Here is a 17,919-nt window from a genome sequence, read left to right as displayed (position 1 = left end):
AAGTTACGCTAAAATTATTTTTTTTTAATTATTAAGACATTAATTTTTTTACCGTCAGAAAAGAAGATTTCTGAAACTACGGAAATTCCGTAGCAGTTGGAGGGTATGCTGATGCATACCTGCCATCTTTTAAGCCATTCAAGGATGATTTTACCCAGTGGTAGTAAATTTAAAATGCAATTTTAGCCAATAGCATTCTCTGTATTTTGAACAAGCTTATACAGAGATCTACAATAGTTTTACATATTATTATATATGCTTAATTTTTTTAAAAATAGTGGTGAATTAAAAAATATTATAGATTAAGTTTATAAATGCAAGGAATATATGGAAAGCATATATTTTACTACCATTTTAAAAATAGAAATAAAATTTTACGCCAGATGCGTAAAAGTTGGCAGGTATGCTAATGTCATACCTTTTAAAAAGCAAGCAAAAATAGTCAAAAATTTGCAAAATTTACTTCTTAGTTAAGGTGGTGAATTATATAAGCTTACGATTATTTAGAAATGGTGGTGAATAAAAATCTACTAAATTTAATTTATTAAACCAAGAATCACAATTGATAAACTACCACTTTAAAATACACTGGTGGACAAAATTAAGAGATGGAAGACATTTTCCCAAATATCTCAAAAAATACTGAATATAAAAAAATGAAATTTGGTATGGATATAGCTTATTCCATGATAGCAAAGTATGCAAAACAAAAATAAAAGTAACATTCACTGAGAAGACCTATTGCCAATAAATCCAATGTAGTCTGAACTTAAGGATAAAAGATGCTAATAAAAGAGAGGCTTGTATAGTGTGTGTTGCCTCTAGTATGGTGTATGGTCACCCCTGACAGACAGACAGCATGCACAACGAGTATGCATGCTGTTAATAAGGGAATTAAGGAAGACTTGTGGAAGATCCACCCATTCTTCCACCAGAGCAATTTTTAACTCCATAATGGTTCTGGGGGAAGGTTGGAGCATCGCAATAGCTCTCCCAAGAGCATCCCAAGCATGTTCAATAGGATTCAGGTCAGGGGATTTGGCTGGCCAATTCATTCGTTGAATATCCTCTCTTTCCAGATACTAATCAACCATGAGAGCCCTATGTAGTCGCGGATTGTGTCGTCCATAAAAATGAACTCAGGGCCAACAGCGCCCCTGAAAAGACGCACATAGGGCTTCTGCCTGTACCTCTGGGCATTCACGGAACCATTGTCAAACACATGGAGCGGTGCGCGGGTTTCTTGCATGTGCGAATGAATGTGCGAAAATGCTTTCCATCTCTTAATTTTATCCACCAGTGTATATATCTGCTGTCCGGAGAAAGTTGGCATCTTTGGTTTAATAATTATTATAGCATAAATATAATTGAACTATTTAGTACAATTGAACTCTATACTAATTGAAGACAATATAATGTCTTCAATTATATTATATAGTTCAATTATATTTATGCTACTATAATTATTAAACCATGCAAATTAGCACATTTTAGTCAGCTGCATTATAAGAATGTACTTAGTCGATTGACAACTTTTAGTATTTGAATCCTCATTTTGTTTCCTTTTCGATTTACTACTAGAGCAAAAATGAATGATGCGGATTCGTTTTAAATAAAATAGAGATGATCTGTGTGAACAATGTAACAAACACTGAATACTGATAATAATTCAAATTAATTTAGTATGAATGGCAAGGAACGGCTTTTTACACTTCAATTATCTGGCGTTATTATTATCTGGCGACCAAAGATTAGAAAAATCAAAGAAAGAAAAATGAAGAGAGACAGAAATTTTCAGTTTTTTGCGCGTTATACTCAAACAATCCAAAAATATTTTCTCTCTAAAATTTTACCAACACCGACTTTTGTCAACAGGTAATGCTACAGACTGTAAAAAGTCTGAAAAAAGGCTTTTTTACTCGATGTAAGACCATTCCAACTGCAGATTTTGCACCAGATTCAGTAACTTTTGTCCTCCTCATGTGCACCTCATTGTTTCTACAAATTATGATTTGAAATCATTGTTCCATAGTTATTTTCGTAGTTGGCAACACCATTTGTCGACGAAACTTGTAATTAATTTCAAAACATGATTAAAATAAATTTTATTGTCTCGTAAAAGGTCGAAATGAATGTATTCTAAAGTTTTTATTTAATTTCCTTTATAATTGGGACTCCGTGTAAAGAAATCATACCTGAGTTAAATTTAAAATATTTTAAGTCATTTTCATTTAAATTTTTTATGCTTTTTATTATATTTATTTTATTTTTTCATTATAAATACCTAAGATTTCATTTATTGCATCACAAACTAGCTGGGAAAGAGATTCGGTAACACTTTTTTAATTTTTTCATGCACATAAAATCATGAAAAGTGCATTTCATCACAGTTTTGTGATAAAACTATTCAATCAGAAACGGGCTGTAAAAATGATAAAAAAAATTTTGATTTTTTTTTTAAAATATGAGTTTTAATTAATTTAGATACGTATTTTAAGTAATGTTCTTTTAACTTCAATTAATTTTTTTAAAAAAATGCGAATGAAATTGTTAATGGCATTTTTTTGAAAAAAAGTCCTTGAATTTATTAGTAAATTATGGTATGTAATAAGTAATTACAGTTAAAAGCAGTGGAATGCTAGGCAATGAGTTAACTATAATCTAAGACGTAAAATGACATTTTAATGGAAACACTAACTGTTTAAATAAAGTACCTAAACATAGAACTTTAAATTAAGTCAATATTACTGACTACACCAAAAGGGATGCATTGAGTTTTACCTTTTAAAACAATTCTTTGGTGCTTAGATCCAACATTTACTGATTTCATTTTCAATTCATCATTATCAGATCGTTCAAGCATAATTGTATCCGGCTCAACTGATCCAGAAACAACAGTCTGAAAGAAATTATGAGAGAAAATTATTAATGAATATGTATCATTAATGTTTGTAATTCTGAACACAACATTAAAAAAAAACTTTTCGTTAATGGCAGATAGTGGGAGCCTGGTAAGATTATTTAAACATATAAATCTTAATTTCATTTAATTATAATTAACCTCATTTTTATTGACTGTTAAGTAAAAATAATTTAATATTTATAATTAATATCTATTAATAAATTAAATATCAAATTATTTGCCTACCATGATGAATCTATAATTGAAGCATGCATGCATGCATTTTTTTAATGGGAAAACGTAAAGGTTCTCTTCTTGACGCATTCCTTTACGATGTTAAATACCATATTTCAATATTAAGAAAACTTATCCTAAGATAAAAATTACTCTTTATAATGAGTCTATATCACTAAAAAATAAAAATGCAATTGAAAATGAGTTTGGGATAAAGGAAAGAAAGCGGAAAGCTAAGTTACCGACGTGGTGGAAAAGTTAAAGTGTCTTAAAAATAGATATACTAATCTAACAGTTAACAATAATTCACTAAGAAGAAAAAAATATAAAACAGTGACTATAGCTTAAATTGTAAAAATAATTTTTAAAAATATTTTTTGTAAAAAAAAATATGAAGCAAATATATATAAGAAAGTACTGATCGGTACTGATACCTCTAAATGTTGGCGAAATAACCTAGGTTCCAGATACTTTAAGTGTTAGATTAAAACTTTAAAAAAAGACTGTAGGAAAGATTTAGGAACTCAAAGTTTCTTTCTATGTTTATTTAATTCCACATAAATTTTTTTTTATTTTTATTGGCAGGAGACGATTTTGTCTATGAAACTGAAAGCGTTTGTATAATAATTGTCTATTAAAAAATTAAAAATTTTACCAATACTGTTATGAAAAAGATGGAAATTACTTTTAACTAGATTTCATTTTAAAAGTCATTTTTAATCTCAAAATTGCAAATAATTCGTTTTAAGCTAGATATATATTACGGCATTTATTAAAATGCTGTTATGATCATAAAAAAATTCGCGTCATATTATTAGATTCGTAAGTACTATTCTAAACTGAATTATTTTTCTAGTTTGATTATAAATAAATTATGTTAAAAAAATAGTATTAAATGTTGCGAAAAAAGTGGAATTTGTATATATGTAACGACTAAAGTAATAAATCCGGTTGTTATTAATAATAACGGCTCCTTTTGGTCAGAATGAGATATTAAAAGGGGAGATTTCCGTACTGTGATCTGTGGCTTACTAATCGCCAAGTTTTGCCAAATTCCAGGCATCGGCCCACCAGGAACTAAAAAAAAACATTGCAGAAAGGGACCAACTCGAAATGTATAACTCGCAGCCAACACCGGGCAAACACATCTACATGTTTTTTTTTTTTTTTTTTTTTTTTTTTTTTTTTTTTTTTTTTTTTAATTTTTTCAGTTTGAAATTAATTTGGCACTAGCGTGGCAGATACGTAACTACCTCCAATAAAAACGGGGAAGAATGACATTGACCAAGCTTCATTGGTTATTATTTTAACCCCTTAACGTACAGATTTTTTTGAAAAAAACCGTCAAAAAAAATCCATTTTTTTAATGTAAAAAAACTCACTTCAGAACATTGTCTCTTCTTTTCGCGGACAATTTTGATATATACTGCGCTTCTGTTCCATGGTAAAAGGCTGTATTCAGAGATGCTAACTGCTCCGGACACGCCAAAATAATTTTAAATAAAAGGTAAATAACTACAAAGTAAATTTTACAAATATTTGACTAGTTTTGGTTGCTTCTTAAAAGGTATAGCATCACATTATTATTAGTAATCCTACGAATTATTTAGAAATAGTGGTGGATAAGAATCTACTAAATTGAATTTATCAAATCAAGAATCACAATTAATAAACTACCACTTGAAAATATTTATTCGCTGTCCGGAGCAAGTCGGCATCTCTGTGTATGTTATTCTTGAATAATAAGTGCTATATAGCCTACAATCCTATCTAAATGATAAATATCAATAAAACGATTTTTTTCTTAGCTTTCACATTGTTATTTTCAATTCTCGATTATATTCAAGTGTGAAAAATTATAGCAGCATAAAATACAGTGCCGCTCGAATTATCTCGAGTGTGCACAGTTTGGCCTGTTCAACGCGCTCGAATTGACTCGAGCGCACAAGAGGTTAATAATAACCGGTTAATGTTCACTTAAATTAGTCCCTTTAACCGACATTTTGGTTATTAATAATATATTTAATAATATTGTTGATTATTAACATTTAACGGTTAATATATTAATAACCGACTATTTCACATTGACCGTAACATATATACGATTAAATATCGCCTGAAATGAAAAAGGGAAGCATGTATAAGTAGCAATGCTGTGGAAAACAAGATCGTGGAAGACAAAATTATCGATTACCAACTTATCTTCTTAAATATTTCCGTAGACGCCACAGAAATGCTAATAAAACGTAATGCAACAGATATGGATAAAGTATATTTAAAAAAAGCTATAATTATTGATAAAAATAATTTAATTCTTTCAGTGTTACATTAAAATTTAAAAATAATAATAATAATAACATTTTGTATGCTTTTAATGGAACTGAGCGATGCATCGTAAAATATTGATATTTTTACTTGTCGCGATAACAATTAAAAATATAGTCTAACGATCTATCATAAATAGGAAAACTATAGACGCAAAATAATAGCGAAAAATACCAAATTTGATAAATACCGGAAAACACATTGACAATTCATAAATATCAATACTCAATAAATACAAACTACATCGTGACAATGAGTGAAACAAACTTCCTTGAAGAACGATCTATCATAAATCGGATAAATATAGACACAAAACAATAGCGAAAAATATCAAATTAGGTAAATACCGGAAAATATTGACAGTCAATAAACGTCATAAGAAACCGATACTCGATACATACCGGAAAATATTGACACTCGATAAATATCGATACTCAATAAATATGGACTATATCGTAACAATGAGTTAAACAAACTTCCTTGTAAAAAGAAGAAACTTTTTTCCCCACACAGTTATAGGACTTGGGTGACTATTTCTTTCAATGGGAGTGACTGTATAATAAATGTATTGGCCGATTTAAGTGCAAAAAAATATTTAGAACAAAAAATTAGTCCCTTACCAAAAATTAAAATTAGTCGAATCTCAGAAAATGAGCTACCTAAAACAATATTTGTTTAATTATAGTTTTTCTTTAAATCTATCTGCTTTTTAGAAAAATTTAAAAAAAACGAATCAGCATAAGAAAATAACATCTAAACAGTTAAGACCTAATAAATATAAATCGGTAATGCATGAATGGTTATTGGATATTTATTTTAAATAATGTTCAATATTTGGCCTGGATAGCCTCGTTGGTAGGGCACTGGGCCCACGTCCAAGAGTTCGTGGGCTCGATCCCAGCCGGCCGAAGACTCCCCGTGTAGTAAATGGTGATTGATGCTCGCTAAATCTGACGAGTCTCAAAGTCCTCCATGTTCCCATGACAAATCAATACCTCTGGGGGTACTGATCCAGCACTTTCCTTGTCTTCTGGAGTGGTTCAAAATTACAACGCTGCGGAATTGAACATTAGTAGTCGTAAATCCAAAATTGGGTCCGCTGTTCAACGACGGTTATAAAATAAAAAATAAATTGTTCAATATTTGGGAGTCAGCATTTTCCCTTTAATGGGTCATTTATTTCTAGTAATGGTAAATAAAAATATTTTTGGAGTTGAAATTGTTTTAAGAACTTAATATAAGAAAAACAAACTCATTTAGTTTATGAAAATGCCATTATTTGGGTGCTAAAGATATTTAACTCGACCTATTAGAAACTTATTGACTTTTATTTTTTTTTATTTATAAAATAAATTTTATTAATGCTTCAATCCTGAAAAGGAATTATGCATTTTATAATTTTTATACGTTTTTTTAAACTAACAGATGGTTGTCAATTTTATTCAAACGAACTTCAAGAAACCTGAATTAAATGTGGTAAAAAAGTTCACCATACAATTCAAAAATTGGTGGTAAATATGCTTACTATGGCTTTAGAAAGGGTTACGATAATATCCATACATCCAATGAGGGAACAATAATATCCATACAGATTGATAGTTTAGAGATATTAATGGAATTCTTCTTATGTTCTTAGAAATTACAAATCATTTCGTAATTTCTTAAAAAAATCAAATTCGGATCGCGTCTTTTAAAACTTTCTCGGGAGTTCGTCTATTTCAGGGATTCCACTTGCAACTGGAAGTGGTAGAAACTATTTTTAATTTTCATATAATTAATCGATTAAATTTTAAAGTTATAACTATCACCATAGCAATACATGCTTAAAGGGAAATGAAATTTACATTTACCTTTAATTGTAAAATGAAAGAAATTTGTCCGAAAAAATTACCAAGTTTAATCTCTCTTAATAAATTTGAGATGTTTATTAGTCACCATTTTTAACATTTTTAGACTCCCGTGTCATCCTCGTACTTAGAAATGCAAATTTCAGTCATAATTATCTCAGAACAATTAAAATCGATTAATACAAAAATTAGGTAAGGAAATATATTATTGGGTATTATAAAAACCAAAATTTACTATAAAATATTATTATTCTAGCTTTTGAAGATAGTAGATATTTTTTAAATTTTATGACAATTATAATAATTGAGTTACCAAAGATCTACAGTCTCGTAATATATAAGATAACATAAAAGAAAATTATCACTTCAAAACTTAATGAATTTCAATAAAAAGTGATCGCTACAGAATAGTTATGTTTTTTTTTCTACAATGTAGTTTTTTAAAATAAAACTGAATTAACATGCCATCTTTAATACATACCTGCCAACTTTTTATCCCTTCGAGGATGCTTTTCCCAAGTGGTAGTAAAATGGAATTTAAATTACAATTTTAGGCAGTAACATACGCTACATTTTGAAGAAGCTTAAACGGAGTGCAAAGAAAGTAATACATATTATTATATATGCTTAATTTTTTTAAAATTAGTGGTGGTCAAAAAAGATTATAAATTAAGTTTATAAATGCAAGGAATGTACAGAAAGCAAACATTTTACTACCACTTTAAATATAGAAATAAAATTTTACGCCAAATGCGTAAAAGTTGGCAGGTCTGTTAATAATTGTTTTAGTAGTAATACTTAACCCTTTCACGCCGACTGTCGCAAATACGTGCCAACATGGAACCGTATCTATCAGGGTAAAAAGATAAAACTAGTAACCTAAGTAGTTCTTTAGCAGTTTATTTGTGGGCTGGATAACGATAGTTTGCTTTATTTAATTCACTACTATTTAGTTCAAATTAAAAATTGTATAGTTGCACTTTTATCAAATATGGATTGGATGTGTTAGACTTGAAGTAAAAGCAAAAATAAATCTGGCAGATTAGCTATGCCCAAACTGAAGCTACCGCTTTTTATTTTTTACCATCCTGCTACTGATTCCTTACGAATACATTTATGACTCGCCCGTCCCGAAAAGGGTGAATAGAGAATGTGGTAAGACCAAATTAAGGGGGTGATTTTGGCGAAATTAGTTCTCTTTTAAAACAAACAGGCAGTGAATTACAGTCTACTGTTTAAAAAAAATTGAACTTACTTATTGGCTTGTTGTTTTTTAACTCACAACGTCTATGTAGGTAAGGTGTCTAATGTTCTCTTATTTTAAGCTATCCTCACTTATTGGTCATTAGAATTATGAACTGGTTTATTTTATAACTGGTGAATATTGTTAAAAATACATTATATAAGGGTTTCTAGACATTGAAAATATTCTATTTGTTATTTTTTCGGTTAAAATCGTGACAATATTACAAATATAAAGAAAAGACACGAGTATAAGCAATACGTATTAGCACACATGTTTTAAATTTTTACAACACGTTTTAAACATGTCATGGAAATTCCATCATTACTATATATGCGTGACAGGAAAATATCCGAGCTTCTCTCATAAATAACAGTAGTTTCATGATGTCCTGTGGAATGTTAAAAGGAGCTTTTATTTTGTAGAATGAATGTTATGAATTCGGGGCTGTCTGGCTCAAAATACTATTTCGTAGTTCTTCAAGCACAAGAACGAATTCGTGATGTGTAATTAGAGTGATACAAGAATCCTTAAAAACTATCCAAACATCGAAGATAGCGGTATTACAAGCGTTATAAAAACAGAAACAAAAAAAAAGTGAGTCCCATCTGTTAGTTGCACATCGGGTAGAATAATTTTTTTGTATCTATTCTCCAGCTCCCAGCTGGAACGAATATCAACAGCGCCAACTCGTGAAACGACGACGTTGCATTTGTTGCCTTTTTGCTTGCTCTCTTAAATCGAGTAAAATGAGGAAAATGAAACATATTGTTTTGTTAAGAAGAATTCATGAAAATAATATCTAAACATTGCAGCAAATGTACATCCTTCTGTCATCATTTAAAAGAAAACGGATGAAAGAATAATAAATATTGCAGCTTGCTGACGATTTTCTTCTACTGGGAAACAAAAGAAAAAAAAATATTTTATCTAGCATTTGATTTGTTTAGGGCAAGTAGCTAAATCTAGGATTCCAGCAGGACTACGAAGCTATAAACTTTATTTTAATAATTCTTTAATACATATTATAATAGATATATTAATATAATAGATAAATTTCAGTCTGATGTGATGAACTTTTAAAACCTTTTATATTGTGTCGAAAGCATAATTGCATAATGTGATAGCGAAATAAAACGGAACTATATATTACTATAACGGAACTATATATTATATCAGGGATAATAACTTGAATCCCATACAGCAATGGTCTTTTCTTAACTTGCAAAGGAGTAAAGATAATTTTACTTCAACTTTTTCTGAAGATGAAAATTTCGCAATTAATAAAATAACATGTTATTCGCATTTCTTACCTCTCCTAATCCATAATTTGCTGTTATTGTGATGACATCCGGGTTATTATTTACAGGATCACAAGTAAAGATAACTCCAGCAACTTCACAAGCCACCATCTCTTGTATAACAACAGCCATCGGAGAGTTCAGAACTTGACCATTCTGCCTGTGTACATATACAAAGTTTGGTTTCAATTGAGCTTATCAGATTAATCAATAATAGAAAGTATAATACTGTACGGTCTTGCATTAACATTGTCCTAGAACTACACAATGGGCTATTGGCGACAGTTTGGGAAACACCCCTGAGGATGATTCGGAGACAACATACATACGTTACATCCTGTTTAACGGGGAGGGCACATTGACACACCATCCATCCATCCGCAGATCGTAATTTTGACCTACTGAACCAAAGCCCGATTTGTCTCTGATCCAGTACCCTCAGATGTAAAGATTTGTTATGGGAACTCTTAGGACTTAGTGACCCCGGCAGGTTAAGGGTGCACAGGTAAAAATTTTGTTAAAGGGTTGTCATCGACGACGGCGAAAATAACTCACGACAATAACGTAGTTAATATCTAAAATGATTGCTTAACCCCTTGGGGACGGGTGATTCAGAAAAGCATTCGTACTAAACCAGAATCAAGTTGTAATTAAATAAAAAACGTTAACTTAAACGTTGCTAATTTGACAGACTTACTTTGCTTTTACTTTAATTATTGTTAGTTTAATCATATATATAATCAATTGCTAGTTCAAAGTATAACTAAATAGTTTTATTTTGAACAAAGTAATGGTGAATTAAATAAATCAAACTATTATAACTCCACCCACAAATAAACTGCTAAAGAATTACTTTGATTACCAGTTTTATCTTTTTACCCTGATTGATACGGTTTTATGCTGGCACGTATTTGTGACAGTCGGCGCGAAATGGTTAAATAAGACAATGCTACTTTTATTTTATCTTCATCGATTAGCATTCTTAACACATAACCACGTGCACTCGTCTTGTAGTTGAACGTGTTGAGACAGAAAACCTAAAACCTTAAGTTATCACATAGTAATCTGAAACATATTATCGTCTTTGGTCCCACCTAGTGGAGAAGTGAGGACACATTGTATTCACACAAGTGAATTAAAAAAAATCCTGTTCAGGAATATATTATTATATTGCATGAAAGCTGTAGTTTTTAGAGCGAAACCTATTGCTGATTTGAAATCAGTGATGCTATAGCCTTTGAGGTTTAAAAAAATCTCACTTAACACATTGAATGCCATAGGGGTCACCGGTGAGCGGCACTGAGTTTGTTCGTAGCGCCACGGAGGTTACCGGTGAAGCCAAGATTATTAGAAACACTTAATTCTTGGTTTAATAAAAACAATTGAGTAGATTTTTATCCATCACTATTTCTAAGCTCTTTGTATACTTGTATAATTCAACACTTTTTATATCATGGGTCATGCTAAACCTTTTTAAAAACTAGCAAAATCTGTCAAATATTTGCAAATTTGGTTTGTAGTTATTTACCGTTGTGGTCAGATGGGCAAGCCATGTAAAATTAGTGTAGCGTGTTAACAGAAAAGCAACTTGTTCCCCAATCTCATTCAAAGGGGCAAAATCAGAACGATACAGGGAAGATTAAGAATTACCTACTTACAATGTTACAGGTTTTTACGGGGGGAAATACATAATATGTTGAATAATGAACAGCAAAGCATAAAAATTAATTGAAGAATTTATAATATTTGAAATACTTGAATGAGAAACATAATTTTATTTAAATAATTAAAAATTAATTATAATCAACAAAAAAAAATCCCAGAATAAAAAGAAGTTCAAAGACAAATTAAGCTTACTTTTTGATCTAACAAGGTGCAAATCTTACTTTTTATATTCAATAGCTATATGTCCAAACTGCGATGCCCAGCATTTCTTGACTGCATAGAAAATCTGAATAAATATAAATAAATAAAATAATTAATGAAAAATAATTATAATTTGATAAACTTTTTTATCATCAAAGCTGAACAGCAGTTCTACATGGAAGATATTTATAGATACTCTAAGATGTGAGAAATGAAAGAGATTTCAAATTTCTTAATGGACTAATTTCGTAAATAAGAAATGTAGTACTCCCTCTAACCCGAGTTGGAATAATTTTTGTACGGACTATTCATGTTGATTTTTTGTATGATTTTGTTTGAATATTTCTCAGAGATGTCAGTATGCTATGCTATCAATCAACAACATCTGCTTAGCATTTCATTCTTCTCTTTTAATCAATCTCCTTAAATCAGTACCAATTAAAAAATTTAAAAAACTCCAGCTTTCGAACGCTTTAAAGCCAAGTCCTATTTAATAAGGACTCTGACTCTTCCATCAGCATTCGCTCAGAACTATCAGCTAGTTAGATGAATAGTGGATTCATTAATAGTGTAATTTTACTGGTGTGAATTTATTAAAATGTATCCGAAGTTATTTATGATACCACTTACTTGAAATGTAGCAACTAATATGGGACATAATTTTCGTCCTAAATGTAGCAACTAATTTGGGACATAACTTTCGACCTAACTGTAGCAACTAATTTGGGACGAAAGAAATGAGATTATAGAGCGAATTTAGGCTTATGCTGATTAGGAATCTGGGTACCTAGAGCCGCATAGCTGCCCTTGCCTAATTCATTTTGGACTTCATCAACAATTAACAACAACAACATAAATATTGATGATACATCAAAATGTAAGATTGATTTGTTTGGCAGACGATAAAGTAGATGAACGTAGGCGATAAAGTAGATAAACACTTTACTCTGTAGAAAATAATTTAAATTTTAAAGGAACGAGCTTGTCTTGATAAATCAGAACTAAACTTGAAAACAACTACTCGTCACGTGGTGTGTCATCAAATAAAAGTGGCAGCTTGAATTAAATAAACAACCGGTCACTCTTTCTCATTTTTTTAAAACTGCACATCGAATTTTTAACACGGTGAATTCAAGCCAGCTTGTTTAACATTAAACACATACCAACACTTTACAATACAATATAATACAACATACAATAACTGATCTATTGACCAGTTATTAAATGTTAAGTGTTAATTAAATTTTGTCACATATCTATATTATTTTTATTGCCGAACTAACTTTTTTATAGCCGCAAACTATTTCTAATTTGTTTTATAATTGAATTATTTAATACTTGATTTATACTTGATTTAATATTTTTTAAAAATTATATTAATTCAAGTAATAAAAAAGATAAAAAATTAGCTATTAAAATAATAGGACAATATGGTATTGGTCATCGAGTCATTAGTTAGAAAAAAAAGTGGCTACTAAGTTGTCATAGCCTACCGGCCACAGGCCACGAAGAAGCTTTGCTTTGCTTTGCTTTGCTTTATTTAAATAAACATGGGCACCTGGGCCGTGAAACTGCCCCTTTCCCATTCATCTTTAAATTACATACATTAAAGTGAAATACATTGATTTGGCAAACATTGTGGTAGCCCTAAAAAAAATCAAGCCGTTTGCTTGTGAAATAATAAAACAATGAAAACATTCAGTATGACAAATTGATGTTTTTACATTTCATTAGAAATATTGATTGTAGACTTAAATTGAAAATAAAGATAAAACATGATTTGATATGTACAATAATTGATTTTTGAAAAATGAAAGACATTGATGAACTACGAAGAAAGTATAATTAAAACTATGTTTTTTTATTCCTTTTCAAATTCAAAGTGGTGAGGAACTTGTTTCATGATTTGATGAATGCTTACTCAATCGTTATAAGCATTAGTACCTCAACTAATAGAGACCTCAGAAGAATTTTATCGAAAAATAAAATATCCAATATGCCAGGTTTAAAAAGAAATCGGTAATTAATATTAAAAAAAATTAAGATAAAACATTTCGAATACTGTTTACAACAGTGCACCAAATGTTAACAGAATTTGAAGTAGAATTGTAGGGATAAATAATTGATTTGACACTGAATAACTTTCAACTTTTTTGTTTGAATTTATATTTTTCTAATTAAAAGTGCAGAATATGGCAACTTTATAAATAGTATATTTTAGTTTTTTAATTGAATCATTTATTAAAATTCAATTTTTCAAGTAAAACCCAAAAGTTTTTGTTAAAAGTCAAAAATTTACTTAAAGGGCAGAAATGGGAACAAAAATTGCTCTATAACTTTGTAAGTATTGCTCTATAACTTTGCGCGCAGTATCCAAAAATAGTTTGTGTTACCTCTTGTAAGCCTTGAACTCCCAGGAATGTGTCCATTTGACCAGCTGCTGACATCACATCGGTATCTTCTCCTAAATTAAGAAATTTTGAATGAAAGATTGTAAACACACAGGAAAAAACTTAATAAGCACATTCAAGTTTTCGGTTGAAAGCAGTTTGTATAAGCAGTTTTCATCTCGCCAAATGCTATAAAATCGTAAATTTGACGAATAAAATTGTATTTTGACTAAAGTAATGGCGAATGATTTTTTCCACTGAAAAAAGAAATATATATTTAACTCGATCCTCAAAATTACGTCATATTGAATTTTTCTAAAAAAAAAATAAGTGTTTTTTATTCGATTACAACAATTTCCGGTGGATGCTTTATTAGAATTGGATCAAAATAATGTAGGACTGAGTCAAACTACCATAAAATAGTTTTCTAAGGGAAAAAAAATTAAACGTAAACAAATTTTAAGATTTGCATTTAACGAAGACTTTCGAAAAGTGACGAATACTTTTAAAATTTGGCTAATTTACAAGCAGTAATTTGGAGCCCGCAGCGCGGACACTACATACATTATGATGGAATGATTGGCCACATGATTAGCAAGTTATATATAAAAGACTCTTTAGATGAAATGAAGTTTTATATAACTTGAATTGAAATTTGCTCTAATGCAAACAAAGTAGTCAGCGCAGATTATTTAAAAAGGGAACCACATACCTGCCAACTCGTCCGGATTTTCCCGAAGATTTTATTTTTACATTTAAAGTGGTAGTAAATATATACTATTTTTTCTTTTATTAACTTAATTTTTAAATGATTTCGATCACCATTATTCTTACAAAAATTAAGCACATATATTAATATGAGTTACTATCCTGGTTGTCAACTTAAGTTTTCTCAAATGCAACGCATTTGTTTGCTTAAAATTGAAATTTTAATTCCATTTTAATACCACTGGGAAAAATGATAATAGAAGGGATTAAAAGTTGGCAGGTATGGAACCAGTTGTGCTCGTGAACCCATATTGTATTTTAAAAGTACTTGAGAGAAATTTATCAGACATATTTGAGAATTAAATCTGTAGTGGTTGACAAGTTAATAAGACAAACCAATGATATTCATAAAGTAAAGAAATTTTTAGACATATATTTGCTACCACTTTCTAATTTTTAATATATTTTGTATTAAATGACTCTTTCGTAAACTGGTTAACCTAAAAACTAGTTTGATCGGACTGCCTATAAAAACCGTGATCCTCCAACTCTAATCCATGATCCGTTGAGGATATTTTATGTAAACATTGTGGTGGGTGCAAGCCGGGTGCGGAATTCGTATTGACTAGCCATCCCTGGGGTTCGAACTCAGGTTCCCTGATTGGAAGGCGAACTCTCTATCCCCTGAGCAATCAGGTGAGTGAAACTTAAATGAAGATTAAAGAACATTTTAACCCTTTCGGAAAGGGCGAGTCATTAAAAGCATTCATAAGGAATCAGGATGGTGAAAAATAAAAAGGGGCAGCTTATGTTTGGGCATACCTAATTAGAAAGATTATTTTTTGCAACTATACAATTTTTAGTTCTAACTAAGTAGTGGTGAATTAAATAAAGCAAACTATCCTTACCCAGCCCACAAATAAACTGCTATAAGAAACAGTTTTGCTACCAGTTTTATCTTTTTTCACCCTAATTATCCCCACCCTATAAAATATATGAATCGTTCGTCTTGAAAAGGTAAATTCATATTAATTTTCCACAAATGGTTTACTTTTTATATGCTGAAGAAAAAATACTGGTAATACATAGTTTTTTTTGGGGGGGGAGAGTAACGTTTTAGATTTACTATCAGTGACAGGGCTGAAAGTTTAGAAACATCAAGACAAAAAAGAGCCGAAACTGATAATTTTACTCCAGCTTCTGGAACACTGTCCATGATTACCATGCAATATTATTTGCCAGTTACAATATACAGTCGAACCTCGCTAACTCGAATCTCGATTTCACGAATTTTTCGATATCTCGAAGGAAAAAAAATTCCCTTCAAATTTCCTATACACTCAATGTTAAAAAAAACTTGATTTCTCGAATTTTTTTTTCTAATCTCTCGATAACTTGAATTTTTTTTTAGATAAATAGTGTAGATTTTTTTTTTCTGAAAAGGGAAAAATATTCAAAAAAAATAATTTTTAAGAATAGAAAACCAATTCTCATAATCATAATCAATTCTCAAACAAGCCACTTTCTGCAGTGGACACTGTAAGGAGATTTATTGAGAGGCAGCCGAATATGTCAGAGGAGACATTTAAAGCTATTGTCCACTTAGAAAGTGTTATTGTCATAGACAAACTTTCTCACACATCTCTAAAGCAGACAACAATTGAATCATTTTAAGTGTAAAAAATGTTTTTAGAATAAATATGGAATAGTAAATAAGGTACATAAAGAGCATTTTTCTTTATTCTACCATCGATAATATGCGATTTTCGATAATTCGAATTTTCGGTATCTCGAATTTTTTCTTCTCTCCCTTCAAGTTCGAGATATCGAGGTTTGACTGTATATATATATGTTACCGTGTATGACCGAACTCACGAGAATGTCAACAATCACATAGTCGATTTGAATGCCCGAAATATTTGTAATATCCAATTTGATATTAATTTATTCATTGATAGTATTATATTTACTCTATATTTTAATATATGCTGAGGATATAAATGGAGAATCATCAGGGCTCAGAGTACCGGCTAAATGCAGTTACACTTAACCATAACCCTTTCGCACCGGGCGGGACATGTGCTGTCCCAGTCTGGTAAATTTTTGATATTACGGCTGGGACAACGTATGTCCCAGTTACTGAAAAAATATAGGACAGAAAATAACGCCCACTTTGGTCTCCAAACCGATTTTAAGGCCATCTCATCGTTCTGNTTTCGGTATCTCGAATTTTTCCTCCTCTCCCTTCAAGTTCGAGATATCGAGGTTTGACTGTATATATATATATATGTTACCGTGTATGACCGAACTCAAGAGAATGTCGACTTTCAGCGGTGAATGTCAACAATCACATAGTCGATTTGAATGCCCGAAATATTTGTAGTATCCAATTTGATATTAATTTATTCATTGATAGTATTATATTTACTCTATATTTTAATATATGCTGAGGATAGAAATGGAGAATCATCAGGGCTCAGAGTACCGGCTAAATGCAGTGACACTTAACCTTAACCCTTTCGCACCGGACGGGACATGTGCTGTCCCAGTCTGGTAAATTTTTGATATTACGGCTGGGACAACGCATGTCCCGGTTACTGAAAATATATAGGACAGAAAATAACGTCCACTTTGGTCTCCAAACCGATTTTAAGGCCGTCTCATCGTTCTGATGAGTCCCTAAATTTCTCACGTCAATCATTCCAGGTCTAATCAAGCAAGCGACAACTTGCTCCGGACAGCGAATAAATATTTTCGAGTGGTAGTGTATTAATAGTGATTTTTGTTTTAATAGATTCAATTTATTAGGATTTCAGCCAGCACTATTTCTAAATAATTCGAAAGCTCCTTCCTCTGATGAAAGGTCGAAATGAGTTAAAAGAGAATTTACCCTGATAACAAGTTGAGACAGCTCGCTTATATTAGTGGGTCTTCTGAAACTGAAAATACTGAAGAGGAGACCGACAATGAAGTCGTTTCACCCAATCACAATGATTTGTTTGAGGATGAAGTTGAGTTCCAGAACCAAAATCCACCATCATTTTCATTGTCCCATCCAACTAACTTTGCATCACGAATGCCACTAGTTACCATCAATGGTGCA

General features: G+C 30.7%; 2 protein-coding genes across 5 annotated transcripts in view; both read right to left on the bottom strand.

Annotated features, from left to right (window-relative positions):
• Positions 1-17,919, bottom strand: part of LOC107437837 (rifampicin phosphotransferase) — a gene marked incomplete in the record, with an annotated part of 597,639 nt that overhangs the window by 311,993 nt on the left and 267,727 nt on the right.
• LOC122270504 (rifampicin phosphotransferase) overlaps positions 1-17,919 on the bottom strand; it is a 112,129-nt gene that overhangs the window by 62,291 nt on the left and 31,919 nt on the right. For 2 of the 4 annotated variants that reach the window (XM_071180693.1, XM_071180695.1), the window contains exons 16-19: positions 14,112-14,182; positions 11,739-11,803; positions 9,865-10,012; positions 2,782-2,899 (exon numbers count right to left, since the gene is read on the bottom strand). In XM_071180693.1, coding sequence (XP_071036794.1) covers positions 2,782-2,899; positions 9,865-10,012; positions 11,739-11,803; positions 14,112-14,182 — 402 coding nt within the window. The remainder of the gene's footprint in view (positions 1-2,781; positions 2,900-9,864; positions 10,013-11,738; positions 11,804-14,111; positions 14,183-17,919) is intronic. The other 2 variants (XM_071180694.1, XM_071180696.1) reach the window with 1 other exon arrangement.

The sequence above is a fragment of the Parasteatoda tepidariorum genome, chromosome 5, assembly GCF_043381705.1.
Source record: "Parasteatoda tepidariorum isolate YZ-2023 chromosome 5, CAS_Ptep_4.0, whole genome shotgun sequence".
Taxonomy (NCBI): Eukaryota; Metazoa; Arthropoda; class Arachnida; order Araneae; family Theridiidae; genus Parasteatoda; species Parasteatoda tepidariorum.
This window is presented reverse-complemented; position numbering and strand designations above follow the sequence as displayed.